The sequence below is a fragment of the Aquarana catesbeiana genome, linkage group LG10, assembly GCF_042186555.1.
Source record: "Aquarana catesbeiana isolate 2022-GZ linkage group LG10, ASM4218655v1, whole genome shotgun sequence".
In the NCBI taxonomy this organism is placed as follows: domain Eukaryota; kingdom Metazoa; phylum Chordata; class Amphibia; order Anura; family Ranidae; genus Aquarana; species Aquarana catesbeiana.
The window spans coordinates 224,964,766-224,983,939 of record NC_133333.1 but is presented as its reverse complement, the minus strand read 5'-3'; the positions used below and the strand labels follow the sequence as shown (position 1 = coordinate 224,983,939).

The window sequence follows — 19,174 nt, the reverse complement described above, 5'->3', positions numbered from 1 at the left end:
AAAAAAAATGCTCCTAAACGTCCGTTTACCAGCAGCAGTGTATATGAAGCATTAAAAAAATTCACAGAATATTATTTATAATTGGAAGAATAAAAGTCACAACTGCTTAAAAGATACAAGTCCGTAAACAACCGATACCAAATATAAATCGCATACAGCCAATTACTGTAATTAACAGAATGCAATTTCCATGTTCATTATAATTGTTCGTATGGCAGAGACTGTCCACTGAGCGCACTAGGACACAATTTGCAAGAGATTAATAAGTGAGTCCTCTGAAGTTGGGTTCATCTGATGATGGAAGGGCAATCTGATCATTTAACAGTTTATCAATGATATTAATTTCTGCATCCCGTTTTTCAATTTCCCCAAAGGGCGTCCAGGACATGTCGTGCTGAAGTTTGTATGCAGCAATGAATTCATGTGGACAGCTCTTTCCCCAATCCTGTGTGGAAGAAGGAAAAATTTTATTGCGTTTATTGTAAAACGAAAGGCAATATATATATATTTTTTTAGTTTTGGACAGAGTGGAATTAGAACCCCTGTCAGGTTTTTATTGCTGTCTGAGCCCCAGTTAGGGAGAATCACCCTCTCTATTTGTCCTGTTTTTAAAAATCCCACATTTTGGGTTGTCCCCAGAAAACTTGTCCCCAGAAAACTAATAGCAGGGAAATCTTCGAATGGGGACACTATTTATGGTGACCCAGGGGGTCCCCAGGGAATTACCCAATTTGCAGGGATTTCCTCTTATTTCCTGTTTAGCTTTGGGACAGGAAGTGAAGGGAAATCTACGCAATGGGCCAAAGATGATGGGGGGGGGGGGGGGGGATCTGATATTTTGTGTGGCCACCATTATTTTCCAGCACTGCCTTAACCCTCTTGGGCATGGAGTTCACCAGAGCTTCACAGGTTGCCACTGGAGTCCTCTTCCACTCCTCCATGACGACATCACGGAGCTGGTGGATGTTAGAGAATTTGCGCTCCTTCACCTTCCATTTGAGGAGGCCCCACAGATACTCAAAAGGGTTTAGGTCTGGAGACATGCTTGGCCAGTCCATCACCTTTACCCTCAGCTTCTTAAGCAAGGAGGTAGTGGTCGTCTTGGAGGTGTGTTTGGGGTAGTTATGTTGGAATACTGCTTTGCAGCCCAGTCTCTGAAGGGAGGGGATCATGCTCTGCTTCAGTATGTCACAGTACATGTTGGCATTCATGGTTCCCTCAATGTATTGTAGCTCCCCAGTGCCGGCAGCACTCATGCAGCCCTAGGCCATGACATTCCCACCACCATGCTTGACTGTAGGCAAGACACACTTGTCTTTGTACTCCTCACCTGGTTGCCGTCACACATGCTTGACACCATCTGAACCAAATAAGTTCATCTTGGTCTCATCAGACCACAGGACATGGTTCAATAATCCATGTCCTTAGTCTGCTTGTCTTCAGCAAACTGTTTGTGGGCCTTCTTGCGCATCATCTTTAGAAGAAGCTTCCTTCTGGGACGGCAGCCATGGAGACCAATTTGATGCAGTGTGAGGCGTATGGTCTGAGCACTGACAGGCTGACCCCCCCACCCCTTCAACCTCTGCAGCAACGCTGGTAGCACTCATACGTCTATTTCCCAAAGACAACCTCTGGATATGAAGCTGAGCACGTGCAATCAACTTTTTTGGTCTTGGCAATCTTCTTATAGCCTAGGCCATCTTTACGTAGAGCAACAATTCTTTTTTTCAGATCCTCAGAGAGTTCTTTGCCATGAGGTGCCATGTTGAACTTTCAGTGACCAGTATGAGAGAGTGAAAGCGATAACACCAAATTAAACACACCTGATCCCCATTCACACCTGAGACCTTGTAACACTAACGAGTCACATGACAGCGGGGAGGGAAAATGACTAATTGGGCCCAATTTGGACATTTCCCCTTAGGGGTGTACTCACTTTTGTTGCCAGCGGTTTAGACATTAATGGCTGTGTGTTGAGTTATTTTGAGGGGACAGCAAATTTACACTGTTATACAAGCTGTACACTCACTACTTTACATTGTAGCAAAGTGTCATTTCTTCAGTGTTGTCACATGAAAAGATAGAAGAAAATATTTACAAAAAATGGCCAATAAAAAGAAATGTATTGTTCCAGTCAACCGAGAAAGGTGGGATAATATTATTGTATCAAGGCAGACTGTGTAAAATCCAACTTTGACGTGACGTCTCCAGATGACGTCACGGGATGGCCACGCCCTATGGCTATACAAGAACCGGCAGACATCGCAGATGATACAAAGGCGGAAGCCAGCGTTGGAGGAGGACCAGGTCGGCGGAAGAAAAGACCGGAGGAAGAACACATCACCGGAGGGAGAAGACCGGAAAAAGAAGACACGTTTGAACTACATTGGGGGACATCCTCCATTTTTAACAAAAGGACTTGGCCCCCCCCCTGTCCCAAAGCACCTCCCGCCCTATGATGAGGGCATGTAGCCTGGTATGGTCCATAGGGGGCGCTCGCTTGCCCCCCCTCCCCCCTTTCCTGAGATGCTGTCTGTCTGCATGCTCAGCTAAAGTTCTGGTATTGATTTGGGGGGGACCCCATGCCGTTTTTTTTGCCACGGGGTTCCCCTCATAATCTCTACCAGACCGAAGGGTCTGGTATGGTCTTAGGGGGGACCCCACGCCAGTTTTTTTTTTTTTTTTTCAATTTTCCTCCTCAAGATCCTCAGAGCACAAGTCGGATTAGTTAATTAGTTGAACCCGACTTCCATTCAAATCAATGAGCTGAAATAGTGCCCAAGTCAAATCAAAATAGTGCAGGAGGTTTTGAAAGTCCGACCAGTTAAGACGGCTCTCCTAGGGAACCACTGACATGTGACATGTCATGTGACTTGTGCTCTGGTAGTCGGAGCACATGTCAGACAAGTGTGAACTGGTTCTTAACCTTTAGAAGTCTGAGTTCACCCCTCCAGTCTAAGTTTTCACAGCTGCTATCTAGAGACTGCTAGAGAGCTGTGACAAAGAGGGGAAGCAATACAGGAGATTACAACAGCTTCTAATAACCGGTGCTACTAAAAGGGATAGCAAAAGGAATGGTATAGTTTGGTTGAATATCAGACTAAAGGGGAATATGTGAGGGTAGAAATATAGGCGGTGCCTTGGATAAATTGTTTTAAAAAGGTACAGGTACAGTATGAGGCTGTCATTCTGATGTTGGCTTCACTACCTAGAGAGAGTAAATGACTTGGACAAGCAATTCAGCAGGTCAAGTCTAAACTTCCATCTATGCTTGCTTCAAGGGGCTGTAAAGGCAGAAGGGTTTTTGTCCTAATACATTCTATGCATTAAGATAAAAATCCTTCTGTGTGCACCAGTCCCCCTAATACTTACCTGAGCCCCGTCTCTATCCAGTACTGTCCATGAGTCCCTCGGCCGTCTGGGATTCTCCCTCCTACTTTTGGCTGAGACACAGCAGCGGCGCTATTGGCCCCCGCTGCTGTCAATAAAAGTCAATTAGCCAATCAGGAGATAGAGGGGGCGGGGCTGAACGTAGCGCTGCGTCTGAATGGAGCCGCTTGCTGTTGGGGGGCACTCGACAGGAGGGAGGGGCCAGGAGCAGCAAAGAGGGACCCGAGAAGAGGAGGATCCTCTGCACAGAGCAGGTAAGTAAAACGTTTTTTTTTTTTTTTGTTTGTTTTTTTTAAATAACAAAGACTTTACAACCACTTTCAGGTAAGTGACTGGCTATGGATTCTTCCCTCTTTCCTTTGTTTCTTAAAGAAAAGAATAAAAAAATGTGATGTCAGGAAACCAGCATGGATTGGAGTAGATGATGGCTATGTGAACGTAGTTTTCGGGCACCCTTAATCATGAGATGACAATCTCCCGATCTGGACAAATTAGCCCACAATCTCCTCTTTTAAGGAAGCCCTAATCCCACTGGGAAGCGGAGAAGCATCATGACAACACCTGTCAGCCTAATTCTTCCCAAATAGAAGTAAACATGACACTCAGCCAAGCCCAGTGTTTGTGAACCCAATGCCAAAGCATGATCTGACCATTCTAGGAGTGGATTTTGAATGATTAAAAAGGTGAAAGCCCCTTGATCTTACCTTTGGAGAGAGAATGGAAAAGTACCTCTGCCCACTTTCTCGTTCATACAAGTAATAGATATTCCCAGGTTTCTTCACCACATTGCACGCTGCGTGGTGTAAATCTGCATCTCTCTTGGCGTCTTCCAATGCCTGCGTACAATGAAGACAATTAATTGGGTAAGATGGACTCTGATATACTTTCTGTGCTCAGTTCATAGAATATACAAGGCAAAATCTTCTGGAATCTATAAATATGAAGCAGTGAAACCAAGTTGTGATGCACATGTGAACACTCTACATATAAATGTCCTTCCCAATATAAAAATATTTTTTTTTTTAGATAGAGTGGGGAGGAATTAGAACAGCTGTCAAGTTTTTTTGTTGTCTGTATCCATGCTAGAAAGATTCACCCCGGTGGCCCTTATCACTGAGAGTAAAAGTAAAAGAAAATCACAAATTTTCAGTTGATAACAGAACAGGAACAGAGGGGAGATATTCCCATTAGGACGCTAATTCTGGTGACAATGATCTAAAGGGGATTTTCCTCACTTTGGAGAGAACTTCCTTTTGTGGCTAAGGGAAAGGAAGTGAAGGGAAACCTTCCCAATGGAACACAGATGGCAAAAAAAAAAAAAAAAATAAAAAAGGCAGGAGTTACAGTAGGGAAAATTAATGATTTGATCCCCTGCAAATTCTGTAAGTTTGCCCACATACACAGAAATGAAGGGTCTGTAATTTTTATCATAGGTGTATATTAAATGCTAGAGACAGAATATCAACCAAAAATCCAGAAAAAAAACACGATACAAATTTTAGAAATTGAGTTGCAGTTCAGTGAGTAAAATAAGTAGTGTTGCACCAATACCTCTACTAGTATCGGTGCCGATACCAAGCATTTGCACGAGTATCGGTACTCGTGCAAATGCTCCGATGCTTAATCTGATACCTGTTGTATCGGGCCAGGCATCCTCAGTGTAGCAGGGGGGCCGTGCAGACTCACAGGTCATCAGTGCGGCGGCGGGGGCAGTTACAAGCACCAATCCCCCTGTATAGCTTTTCTGACAGCCACTTCTCCCCCTCCTGCCTCCAGCGGCTGTCAGCTGCTTTATTGAAAGGCTATACAGGGGGATTGGTGCTTGTAACTGCCCCCGCCACCACACACCGATCACCCCTGACTATCCCGTGTGTTCCTCTGGCTCCCCGGGTCCTCCCTCTCTCCGGTGTCTTCCTCCCTCTCTCCATCTCCTCCTCTGGGTCCCCCTCTGTGCTCCCTGGCTCCTCCACTGGTCCCCCCCCCTTTCCAGATCTATCAGGATGGAGAGCGGAGGAAGGAGTCGGTAAATCTATAATTTACCGTCTCCTTCCTTTTCTGAATGAACAGAGTCGGTGATCACTGACTCTGTCCATTCATAACTGAGCATCGTAAACTGTGTTTGCGGTGTATCAGTTTATGAATGGAGAGGAGCCTCTGTCTCCTGTCCATTGATCTCCAGTGCAGCTGAGGCTGCAAAGAAAATGACTGGGGAATCTCTATCCTCAGTTCCTTTCCCTGTCTCAAAGGGGAGATGTCAGGGGTCTGTTTAGGTCTCACACCAACCCCCCCCCCCCCCCCAACAGGGCTGATAAACAAAAATAAACAAATGAATAAATAACAAAAGAGAAAATAATAAAAGGTTATATTGTAAAAATAATAACAAATAAAATAAAAAAAAACACTGACAAATCATAAAGCGAAACTAAACCCACAGATTTCTTGGTTGCAAAAACCAATTTGATTGTATCCTCAACCAAACTGTCAAACCATGAAATGGCTGGGGTCCTATCTGATCACATGTGCAGCACCATGGCAGTTGCAGTTTCAGAAGCAGCTTCCTTGGCTGTAAAGGATAGGAGGGTTTATTTATGCTTTAAGGCGGTCAGCAGATCGGCCTCTCCAAACTCAGAAGTGCATAAAACTAGAGAGCAACTGAGCATGTGCAGAGAAGGGTGATGCAGTGTATTACTGGATTTTAAACAGTATAGGGGCTTTTATGTTTTACATAACTATACCTGGCAAAAGGGGCCAGCCTGAAGTGATCTAGCAGGAGTTAATTTTCTGTTGGCAGTTATGATGTCACTGGATTTCCCTTTCAACAGTAGGTAACAAATGTCATGAACTATCCAAATGCCTGAAAACTAAGTTTACAATGACCATTTGTGGGTCCTAGCCATTGTGTGTTTACACAGCCTTGTAAAGACTACCTTAAAATAAACCTGGCCTTGCAGGGCATCGAAACAGGTTTACCCCCTTTCACTGCACAGACCCACTTTTCCTTTGTACCCACACAGTGATGTAAATGTACTTATTGCTTCTTCCCCAAGACCTGATTTTTTTTTTTTTTTTAAAGGGTTCCTCTGGGGTAAAAAGCAGAGAAAGGCTACTCTACACTAACTCTCACAATGTACTGGACAACTGCCAAGCACCAAAGCTGTCACATAGGGGCAAGGGTAGAATTCATATCACACTGATGGCAGGAAAAAAGAAAACTGACGGGTTAGAATCCTCCCTAAATGAAATAAAACATTTTGCCTTTAGTTCTGCTTTCAAGTGTATATGAACCCTAACAATGAACCTCTTATTCACTCCTTTTTCGGTTCCGCTGAAAGAGTTTTGTTATATCTGTTCAATAAATGTAGAAAAATACCTGCTGATCCTGACAGAAATATTGTGAGCTGCACCCTTAAAAGTTCTAGTCTTATCAATCTATATTTTTCTGAGGACTACACGACAGGGCCATCTTCGGGTATGGAAACGAGGGCAGTTCTCAGTAGTTCCGTCCTTTTTCTGTTGTTCTGATACAATATGGCGAGTCGAGCTGGCCATACATGGATCAGTTTTTTCCATTTAATAGATTGAAAGATTTTTACCTTTAAGCGATGTTCCACTCAAAAGTAGAACTTCCGCTCCTCCGGTGCAACATTTAGCACCTTTCGGGGGGGGGACGGGTACCCGTTTTTGACAGGTATCGTTTCCCACTTCTGGGAGACTGGGCCGCTGCCCGGTCTCTCAGAAGTTTGGCCCTCTCCTCCTCCCTCCACTGCCAGACCAATTAGAAAGTGCACAGCACTTCCCACATGCGCAGTAGGGAACAAGCTGTGAAGCTGTAGGGCTTCACTGCCGGGTTCCTTTACCAGGAATGGTGGCGGCTGCACCTGACAGCCGATCCAAAGATCGGCTGGGGTACCGACATCGCAGGCTCCCTGTACAGGCAAGTGTCCATATACTGCAGTATTTGTAGCTGCTGACTTTTAATTTTCTGTGAGGGGGCTGGACCTCCTCTAATGCATTTTCTGCATTAAGGTAAAAACTCTTCTTCGCTGCAGGATCTCTCTCAGCCCCCTCTTTTACTTACCTGAGCCCAATCTCAATCCAGCACAAGAGCAGCAGCTCTCTCCACTCTCCCCCTCCTCACAGGGCACCTTGATAGCAGCAGGCTCCTGTCCTTGGCTCCTGCTGCGGTCACTCAAATTCTGTGACAAGGGAGTGGGGCAGGGCTCAGCCGCACTGTCTGTCTGTGTCTATAGATGCAGGCTTCCTATGGGGGCATTCGATGAAGGAGAGAAGCCAGGAGTGCTGATGGGGTACCTCAAAAGAGGAGGATCGGGGCTGCTCTGTGCAAAACCATTGCACAGAGCAGGTAAGTATAACATATTTATCATTTGAAAAAAAAAAAAAAAGTTTACAGTCACTTTAAGAATAGTAATGGTTAGGTCGGAATTCCACTTTAACCACTTGCTGACCAGCTCATGTACATTTACTGCTGCAGGTTGGTAGGGCTGTGCGAGATATTGTACCTGTAAGGCGGCTTACGCAAGCGCAGTTGCGGACAGCACGCTCTCGCTGCATGCTGCGGGAGCGTGCCCATGGGGTCAGGCGGACTCGATGTCCGCCGGTGACCCGCGATCACCTAGTAGAGGCAGAACAGGAATCTGCCAGTGTAAACAAGCAGATCCCCGTTCTGACAAGGGGACATGTCAGAGATCTTCTGTTCCCAGTGATCGGGAACAGTGATCTCTGTCATGTCCCAGTAAGCCCATCCCCCCTACAGTTAGAACAAACTTGACCCCTTGATCGCCCCCACCCTTCCCTGCCAGTGTCATTTTTACTATAAAAATGCACTGATCCATGTAATAATATCACTGGTCCCCAAAAAAAGTGTCATTTGGGGTCAGATTTGTCCGCCGCAATGTCGCAGTCCAGCTAAAAATCGCAGATCGCCGCCATTACTAGTAAAAACAATTTAAAAAAATAGAAGTTTCTAAATCTATCCCATAGTTTGTAGACACAAAAACTTTGGTGCAAACCAATCAATATACACCTACCGCGTATTTTTTTGTTTATACCGAAAATATGTAGAAGACTATATATTGGCCTAAACTGATGAATAAATGTGTGTTCTTTTTATATTTATTATAGCAAAAGGTAAAAAAAAAATGTTTTGTTTTTATTTTCAAAATTGTCGCTCTTTGTTTATCACACAAAAAATAAAAACCACAGAGGTGATCGAATACCACCAAAAGAAAGCTCTATTTGTGGGAAAAAAAGGACATACATTTTATTTGGGTACAGCGTCGCACGACCGCGCAATTGTCAGTTAAAGCGACGCAGTGCCGTATTGCAAAAAATGGCCTGATCATTAAGGGGGCAAATCCTTCCGGTCCTTAAGTGGTTAATGAAAACTGTGGAAATAAAATGGTTTACAAAGACTTCTAAAATTACTTTAAAGTGATTTTAGTGATTGGGTTTATATATACACTTTACAAACCTCTGGAGGTTACTCACATCCCTGTGTTAACAGCCACATCAGAATACATTGCATACAGGAGGCATTAGCATTTGTAGCAGAGCTGCATCACTTACATCCCCCCACCATGGCTGTTGACTATTTGTAGCAGTCTAACTTTAAGTTACCCTTTAAATTCAGGTTAAACACAAACTGTCTACAGTACACGTCCGGTACTTACCCTCCTCGCTTGTTCCTGTAACACCCGGATCTGCTCCGCTATCACCATCAGCTTGTTGCAGGCGTTTGCTCTTATGAATTCATCAGCCTAGAGGTGACAAATAATGACTTAGTTATTATCATTATTATATTATTATTACTGTATTTATCGGCATATAACACACACCTTCATTTTAGGGAAAAGGGAAGTTTCAGGGAAGAAAAAAAAAATCAAATTTTAAATAAAGAACTTTGAAAAAGAATAAAACAATTGCCCATCTGCAGCCTGATCAATGCCCATATGCAGCCTTACTATTGCCATGAATGCAGCCTGATCAATGCCCATCTGCAGCCTCACCTTAGATTACTGCTGCCTCGGAGGGGACAGGGAGGGGGGCGGGAGAAGCACCATCAGATTACATACAGCGAGAATCTCCTGTTTACTCTGCTTCCTCTTTAATACAAAGTCCCGCCTCCTGGGCTGGCTTCTTTGACAGACAGAACCCTGGTCCAATGGCGGCCCAGGAGACGGGACTTCCTATTAAAGAGGCCGCTGAGTAAACAGAAGATTCTCGCTGTATGTAATCTGACGGCGCTCGTCCCAACCCCCTCCCCGTTCCCTCCTAGGCAGCCCAAATTGCAGTATTGGCGTATAACACGCACACACTATTTGCACCTGATTTTCAGGGTGAAAAAGTGCATGTTATACGCCAATAAATACAGTAATTAATATTATTAATAAACTTCCATCACAATATATCATGTGCAGTGATGATATCTGTAGCTGCTGATGGACCTTGTAGAAAATGTCCGATGGTTTGTACTTTTCTCTCATTAGATCATGATCATCTGCAGGTGTTTCCTCACATTCGGCTACCCATTACATTTTGCTGGAGTGCGCATGCGCGACGCCGCCATATGCATTCCAACACCGTTGTAAGATACCACTTTGCCACAGGGCCCCTCATGGGCTCGCTTCGCTCTGCATAATTATAATCTAACTCTATGTCCACTTGGATGGTGGGGCTTGAACCTGGACTCAGGGGTGTGGCCACAAAATTCTGCGCAAGCACAGATCGTCACGGTGTTGGAACGCATATGGGGGCAATGCGCATGCGCAGTCCAGCGGGCAGCCAAATGTGATGGGTCGCCATATGTGACGAAACACCGGCAGTTCTTATTCCTGCCAAGTAATCACACCATTAGTTTTTTTTCCATTCAACCCCGCAGGTCTGGTTGGAGCCGCTGTATTAACCATAGTTCAGCGATCTTCCCCCCCTCACTGAGCTGTTGTATTCTGACAGGGGACCCCCACCAGAACACTCTCATCAGCGCTCTCTGAATGAATGAATGAGTGACTTGTATAGCGCTACCTATGCGAACCAAATCGCCTCAGCGCACTTTTTTGCCGCCGGTGTCCATCTGCGGTATAGCGCGGTCCTTTTACCCCATGGGGTCCCGACATGCTTACAAACACGTACAACATACACATATTTGCCCAATTTTTTAAATAATTTTTTTCTGCCACTGGCTAAGAGCACAGATTGGGAGTCGATCGGCTGCTGGTTTTCCAGCATGCACGTCCAACAGAAGTCAGTCAAACAGGCTGATATACACACGGGCAAAATGTCGGCCGTTTTTTATTTTAACCGGCAAATGTCTCCCAACATTCTGCCTGTGTGTACGAGGCTTAAAAGTGTGTGTGATTCAATGCACATTTCACCGTTGGGGATGAAGGACCCGGTCTTTGGGTGACAGCTGCCTACTGTTGCTATGGCCTCTCCAGAAAGGCTCAACCACGGGTGGAACAATTTCCGTACCAAGCACTGTATTAGAAGCTTATTTGCATGTAATCTAAACTCTTACCCTAAGATTAGGAGTACCAGCCTATATTATAAACATGCATGTACAGCTGATAATAGCAAAACATAATTATACTCCTGTCACTCTAACAACTAATAGACGGTTCCATCTTCTATCCAGCTGCTCATGTATATGAGGCATCTAACCTCCATCTATACCCAAATGAGTTTTTATATTGTCCCTGTGTTTGCATTGATTTTTTCTAGGAGATCTGGTTTCCTATTACAATCTAAAGTTATACAGGCATGTCAATAGGCTTACTCCCAAATATTGGCCTTGGTGTGTATGAAAGTGGCAGAGGCTTAAAATATGAAGAAGTATGTGAATAGGCATTTTACTCACAAGTGTGCAATTTTCAGTTGAAATCAGCTAAATATATACATCGAAACAAAAAGGTGTGTAAAGTCTTTGTGCCGGTTCACACTTGTGTGCTACAGATTCCGCACTGCATCCAAATCACACCCCGTTCATGTGAACCACTGCGGGTGAGTATGTCAATGACACCCCAAAATCAGTTCACAAAACACAGTTAATTTGCAGAATCAGATCGCATGGGCGTGAACAAAAAAAGGGCCCTGCACATTTTTGGTGCGGATTCAGTGCGATTTAAGCCATAGAGAATAATGCCTCAAATCGCACTGCTAAAGAATCGCATGTGATTTGAGCAGGAATGCGGTGCAATTCCTGTTCAATTACCGCATGCGGTTCCTGCTCTGCATAGCGTGAACCAGAACTTAATGTTTGTATCCCCTACAAGACTGCTACAGCCTGATCACAAAGGCCTGCCACACCTACAGCTCTGCAATCAGCAAAGCTCCTGTCCCCCACTGATTGGAGAGCTCTGACTCAGCTAGGGGCATGTAAGACCTCTGCAGAGAGAACTTTGCTTTCAAACAACATGCTGGCAGGGGACAGGCTTTTTTACTCAGGATATGACTGCTTTCTTTAAAAAAAACTAAGAATTTGCACATGGTTTTGGTGCACCTAGAAAAGTATTTGTCTTTTTTAAAATGATAATTTTGTTGGGCTTTATTTCAGCCACACACATTCCCATAGGTTTTACAATATAATATGTACAGGACAGGTTGTATTGTACAAAAACCTCAGCTTAGAGATCTTCCTTTTCATTGGCACCCACTACTGTTATTCACAGCCAGTGAGTCAACTCCATGTACGAATGGACACAGAGCAGCAGCTCCAGAGCAAGTCTGGTTGGGTGCCCCCATAGCAAGCTGCTTACTATGGGGGCAATCAGCAGGAGGGAGGGGCCAGGAGCACTGGCGGGGGACCCAAGAAGAGGAGGATCGGGGCTGCTCTGTGCACAAAGCAGGCAAGTATAAAATGTTTGGGTTTTTTTTGCTTTTTTTACACCTGCCTTTAAAATGTTTGTAAAGGTAATTTTTTAAAATAACAAACATGTTTATACTTACCTGCTCCGTTCTATGGAATTGCACAGAGTGGCCACAAACTTCTTTTCGGGTCCCCTGCCAGTGTTCCTGGCACCTTCTCTCTCCAGAGGCTTTCAATGGGGGCACTTTTGCATGCTCGCTCCCGAGCCCCGCTGCTGCGTCCATTGACACAGACAGTCTCGTCCCAATGACTCCCGGTGCCCAAGCAATGCCAGCGAGACCCGGAAGTGAGGGGAGAGAGGAGCTGGATTGAATAAAGGCTCAGGTAAGGAAAAGGGAGGTTAGGGGGGGTGGGTGCTGTTACCTAAACATTTTCTACCTTAATGCAAGGAATGCATTAAGGTAAAAAAATGTTTAGGCTCAACAACCACTTTAATATCACTTTAACTTTATAAATAGCCCCCCAGGTTCTTAGCAGAGGTCAACTCTTTGTTCATGACTTGGACAGACTTCATCCTTTAGTGGTTGTACTACCATCTACAATCGCTGATTAGGAGTTGATGACACCCATTTACACATCGATATACTGGAATCTATTCTGACACTATCACTCAAAAAAACATTCTGACCTTTTGCACCTGCTGGGCCAATTCCACGAGGTTGGAAGGATCTCCTATGCGATTGGTTTGATAGGTACTGACCAGCTGGAGCCCCGAAGGGTTCGATCTGCTTTCCACCAAGGTCACTGAAACATAAAAGATCATATAAGTTTACAGTAATAAGTGACAGCATAAAAAAAAAAAAAAGTGCAAGTTTAAAGGGAACCAAGAACTACAAGACATCTGCCACAATGGTTGACGGTACTTGTAGTTCATTCATTCAGAGAACTCTGACTGAATGATGTGGCTGTGTGGGCGGAGACCTGCATGGCCGCACTGTATTTAAATTGTGACAGTGGGTGCAGGAATAAGATCCCCAGCCTGTTGTCACATTGGGGGATCAGGTTGGGGTGCTGGCAGAGGTGCTTTAGTAACATGTTACACCCTGGGTGTAACATGTTACTAAAGGTGAACGTATCCTTTAGGCTGAATTTACTCGACTTGCACTAAAATGTAGGGAAAATGGATGTACATTTCCACCCATTTTATGCACGTTTTAGCGCTCTGACCTGCATTGTAGCGTACTTGTAAAATGCAAGTCAATGCATAGACACAAAAATAATTGGTTTTTATGTGTCCTGTTCACACTACAATGCTGCGTTGACCTGCGTCGCGTTAAGATGCAACATGTATGCATTTTAATGCAACACAATGCAGGTCAATACAGCGTTGTAGTGTGAACAGGACACATAAAAATAATTGTTTATGAGTCTATGCATTGACTTGCATTTTACAAGTGCGCTACAACGCAGATCAACACAAGTCAACGTGTGTTAAATTACGCATAAAATGGATGGAAATGTACATCCATTTTCCCTACATGTTAGTGCAAGTCAGTGTGAATTCAGCCTAAAGCAGGAGTCCACCTAAAAAAAAATATTAAAAGCCAGCAGCTACAAATACTGCAGCTGCTGACTTTTAATAAATGGACACTTACCTGTCCCAGGGTCCAGCGATGTCGGCAGCCGACACCGATCACTCGCTCGACTCTCGGCAGCTGCCGCCGCCATCCTAGGTGAGGGAATCGTTGCGGCTTCACTTCCCGGTTCCCTACTGCGCATGCACGAGTCGCGCTGCGCGTCGTAACTGGTCCCCGCTATCTTCTGGGACCTGTGTGTTTTCCAGGAGACAGCGCGGAGGGACGGGAGGAGGCGTAGACTCCCGTGGGAGTCTGTGCCAGGAAGTGGGTGCAAATACCTGTCTTAGACAGGTATCTGCACCCCCCTCCCCCCTGAAAGGTGCCAAATGTGACACCGGAGGGGGGGAGGGTTCTGGAAAGCGGAAGTTCCATTTTTGTGTGGAACTCCGCTTAAAAACAGAGCTCAAAAATACACAACGAAAAGGACCCCTACCACAATGCGCATGTGTGCCCTTTGCATGGTGCCTGAGCATGCCCTGCGTGAGAAAGACCCAGTCAGTAGCACGCATGTTAAGGTGTCTCCAGGGAGGCCTACAATATAACAGAGCCACCCTTATAGGTGAATATAGGCTGCACACCACTCAAAAAGCTAATTATGTTGCAAGCAGAGGCTGAACACAAAAAGGGGACATTTTCTCCAGGGACGGTTGAATATCACTTTAGACCCCTTGCACATGGAGGTATTAAGGTGCTGTGCGTGCAACTCTGTGTTATAGTGCACCCAGGAGACACAGATGCAACGTCGCGCCCCCCTGCTTGCAACTTGTCTGTGACTGCTGCAGCTGGACAGTCTGGTATTTGCATTTAGGGCCCTATGTGTTCAGGGACAAATGTCTATAAATGCAGAAAACCTGCATTGTGGACATTTGTCCCTGAACACATAGGGCCCTAAACAGGAGTACCACTCAGTACAGCGCTTGGCCCTGTCCAGCCACAGCATATTTTATCCTGTCACAGTCAGGTTGCAAGCAGTGGGTACTGGACTTTGCACCTGTGCCTCCTCCTGGGTGCACTATATCACCGGGTTGCACGCACAGCACCTAGATACCTCCATGTGCAAGAGGCCTTAAAAGCAGAGGACCTATATGGGCCCATTCACACCAGTACACTACTGGCGGAGAGGACATTTCTATACAAATATAAATGCATGTCATGATTTATTTTTATTTTATTAATGGTGCCATTCACACTGTACATTTACTTGCATTTAGGTAGTCAGGTTAGCTGTATTTAGAGAAAATAGAATTCTGTGCATCCAGGGGGAGATAGGATACTTTAACCATTTGCTGACCACATAATGCCAATATACGGCAGCAAAGTGTCTCTCCTGTGTTGGATCACGTACCTACTACGTGATCTTGACAACTCTGGGTGGGGGGCGTGCATGCGCGTCGCCAGCTTGTGCTGTGGTCAGCCACAGCGGAAGCTGATCAGCAGGAGATGGCGGACATCCATTGATCGGCAAGGAGACAGGCAGGACAGATCTCTTGCATATACAAACAATGCAGAGCTCTGTCCTGTCAGTGGGGATGTGCTGGATTTTGTTTCCCTGCAAAGCAGGGGAAAAAAAATCCAGCACATCCCTTAAAGTGACACTAAAGCTTTGTTTTTTTTTTTTAAATAACAAACGTCATACTTGCCTCCGCTATGCAGCTCATTTTGCAGAGTGGCCCCGAACATCCTCTTCTGGGGTCCCTCGGTGGCTCTCGCAGCTCCTCCCCGCATTGGATAACCCCCTAGGAGGAGGGGGTTACCTTGCAGGCGTGCTCCCGAGTCATTCATTCGGTGTCCATAGAAGCCAAAATGTATGACTCGACTCGGCTCCGCCTCCCGGGTCATTGGATTTGATTGACAGTGGCTGCGCTGCTATCAATACATCCAATCAGGACCCAAGACATCGGCTTTTGCTGGTTGTGCTTGTCCCCGGGACGAGATAGAGGGGGTACAGGTAAGTAAAACGGGGGCTCAGGGGGGCTGCAGCATTACAGGAGGTTTTTCACCTCAATGGTTTACAACCCCTTTAATGAAAACACCATATAGTACACACAAAAACACTGGTTAGGCACACATTTAACCCTTTGATCACCCCAGATGTTTACCCCTTCCCAGCCAGTGTCATGAATACAGTGACAGTGCATATTTTTAGCACTGATCACTGTATTAGTGTCACTGGCTCCCACAAAGTGTCAGATTATCCGCCACGCTTTTGCAGTCCTGCTGTAAGTCGCTGATCGCCGCTATTACTAGTATATAAAAAAAAATCCAGTATGTATACCAAAGTTTGTAGACGCTATAACGTCCATGCAAACCAATCAATATACGCTTATTGGGATTTTTTACCAAAAATATGTAGCAGAATACATACTGGCCTAAATTGATGAAGAATTTTGATTGTTTACATTTTTTTGGGGATATGTTTTATAGCAGAAAGTAAAAAATATTGTTTGTATTTCAAAAGTGTGGGTCTTTTTTCATTTATACAATAAAAAATAAAAAACCCAGTGGTGATCAAATACCACCAAAAGAAAGCTATACTTGTGGGGAAGCGCTGCATGACCGTGTAATTGTCAGTTAAAGTAACGCAGTGCCAAAAAGCAAAAAAATGGCCTGGTCATGAAAGGGGGTAAATGTTCCAGGGGACAAGTGGTTTAAAAGCAGCTAATTGCGCCTAAACCTGCCTTAAGCCTAGGTTTACATTTGTGTGGGTCGGGAATGTGTGCATTTCTGACCAGCAGGCAAAACGCACTGCTCTTTACCAGACAAGCAGGGGTGTCATTAACCACTTGCTTACTGGGCACTTTTACCCCCTTCCTGCCCAGGCCAATTTTCAGCTTTCAGCTCTGTCACACTTTGAATGACAATTGCGTGGTCATGCAATATTGTACCCAAATTACATTTTTATCTTTTTTTTTTTCTAACACAAATAGAGCTTTTTTTGGTGGTAATTAATCACCACTGGATTTTATTTTTTGCTAAACAAACAAAAACACAGAATTTTTTGCACACTGGATGTTAAAATAACATTATAAAAAAAATGCCAGTAGCTTTGCAGTGAGTCTTTCAGCGTTTAACGTTTTTTGCAATAGCGTTTTTCCACGTTAGCGTTTTTATTTTTTTTCAATGGATCAAAAACGTTAAACGCTGGTGAGCCACGTTTATGGGCATTTGGTGTTTTGTGTGGTCAGAAAAACGACTCCTGAACGAGATTTTTTGGCGTTCAAAAACAGCCCATAAACTCCACTGCTGATAAAAGTTCAAAAACGTCCATGTGTGCATGGACACATAGGATGACAGAGTGGAGTTTATGGGCTGTTTAAAAAAAAAAAAAAATGTCCAAACTCCAAAAAACGGCCGTTTATGAGCTCTAGTGTGCATGGAGCCTCACTGATGTGCACTGATGGGGCTGCACTGCTAGGTGGCACTGATATCTGGCACCGATGGGCACTGACTGGTAACACTGGTGAGCATTGCACTGATAATCAGTGCCGGTATCCCTTTAACACAAGCCGGTTATCGTCTCTCCTCTCCTTACGCTGTCAGCATGAGGAAAGTAAACCTGATAACCGGCTTGTATTTACATCAGTGATCAGCTGTCATTGGACACAGTTGATCACCCGGTAAAGGGCTGCTGTGATTGGCCCTCTACCCCGATCTGTAATCATTCAAAGGACTCACAGAACGTGCACGCAGCGCGATCACAGGAGGAAGTCCATGTACGCCCTCCTGGCAAAGTAAGCCCACACTGTAGCCGTCTTTTGGCTATAGTGCAGGCCGAAAGCGGTTAATTAGTGGTGGGTGTAAAGGTCTGTAGCGCCCATCCCCCCCCCCCCCCCCCTCTGCCTTATACTAACTTGAGCCTAATCTCAATCCAGCGCTGTACACGAGAGCGGCTCTCTCCCAACTCATTAGCTCAGAAGCAGCAGTGGGAGTGATTGGCTGCTGTCAATCACAGCCCGTGAGTTGGGCCGAGCCCTCGGTGGGGGGTTGTAGCCTGGAGCGCCGGCAGGGGACCCGAGAAGAGGAGGAATCGGGGCTGCTCTGTGCAAAACCATTACACAGAGCTGACAAGTATAACATGTTGTTTTTAAAAAATAATCCTTTACAATCACTTTTATGGCACCTCCTGCGTTTTTTTAAATAAGGGGTAGGGACTTCTTTCCCCACATTTCTTGCGAGTACAGTGACCCATATAAATGAACAGGCTGCTGTACCCCCAACGTGCATATACATGTGTGTGAGCCAAACCTTATACAGGAACATCTCAATACAGGAAAAAGGGACCTGGGAAGAAAAAAAAAGTTGTTAATGCTTCCCAACTGCCATTCCTACGTTTAGCTTTTTTTAAATGCGGAATGCCAAAGGCCTAACACACGCTTCACTGTGCACAGCACGGTACTGTAAGATACGATGGTGTGCTGCGGTGCATTGACTTGGAATGACACACCAAAGCCCTTTCCCAGCACACTGCAACAAACCGTAATATACTCCTGGATGTTGCATTGCGCTGCCAAAAACATTGCATGCGTTATTTTTGGTGCGTTAGGTAGCCGCTTCGCATGGATGCGCTGCCTTTATACAATGCATGTTAGCCCATGTGTGCTAAAAGCACCACAGCAGACCTCACTAGTGTTACTGGGCTCTAAAGCTTGACATGCAGTTGCCCCTAGCAACCAGACCTCACTTTACTGCAGTCCAGTCAATAAAGCACATTCTGGTTGGTTGTTATGTGAAGCTGCACTCTCTGTGTATCATTACAGAGGAATGAATAATGACAGACAGTCTTTCAGGACAATAACAGAGGAGGCTCCATACTTCACCTGTAGTAATCTGTCCTTTGTGGCTCTTCTCCATGATCCCCTCTGACACACAGCCCGCACCTTCCAAATCTTGTACTCCAACACGCGTGTATACGGGTAAGTTACAAAACAGCTGTAATACTGCATATGACTACAGCACTTACACAACGGCAGCCATCTTTGTTTAGGGCAAAAGTTTCATTGTCCCCTCTGCTGGTTATTATTTTGATGCTTTCTATTGAGTTTAACGTTCAATGTCTAAATATGAGCAGCAGGGCTCCTCTGACTATGGTTTTCCTAACCTGACACTAGCTAATTGGTGATATAACATTAAATTCGCCAGTATCAAAAATGGCTTCTCCTGAGATGACGCGAGAGCTGGAGTCTGTCACGTGGTTATCACATGACCAGTTCTGTAGTGTGGATCCTTAGTGTACAGAGGAGTTCAAGGTGTGACTTTTCTATCACTGTCTGGTGCTGTGGAACTACAAGTCACAGCATACCTTGTCTAGCAGAAACCTTTTGTAGGC

At 45.1% G+C, this 19,174-nt stretch overlaps 1 protein-coding gene across 2 annotated transcripts in view; it reads right to left on the bottom strand.

The window, feature by feature from the left end:
- The window catches only part of LG10H1orf50 (linkage group 10 C1orf50 homolog), a 60,425-nt gene extending 41,567 nt beyond the window's left edge, over positions 1-18,858 (bottom strand). Inside the window, exons 1-5 of one of the 2 annotated variants that reach the window (XM_073603378.1) lie at positions 18,666-18,855; positions 12,900-13,015; positions 9,081-9,167; positions 4,095-4,226; positions 61-445 (exon numbers count right to left, since the gene is read on the bottom strand). In XM_073603378.1, the coding sequence (XP_073459479.1) occupies positions 260-445; positions 4,095-4,226; positions 9,081-9,167; positions 12,900-13,015; positions 18,666-18,699 (555 nt within the window). In that variant the 5' untranslated portion in view covers positions 18,700-18,855 and the 3' untranslated portion in view covers positions 61-259. Of the gene's footprint in view, positions 1-60; positions 446-4,094; positions 4,227-9,080; positions 9,168-12,899; positions 13,016-18,665 lie in introns of those variants that run through there. The other variant, XM_073603379.1, reaches the window with a different exon arrangement.
- Positions 18,859-19,174: the final 316 nt, after the last annotated feature.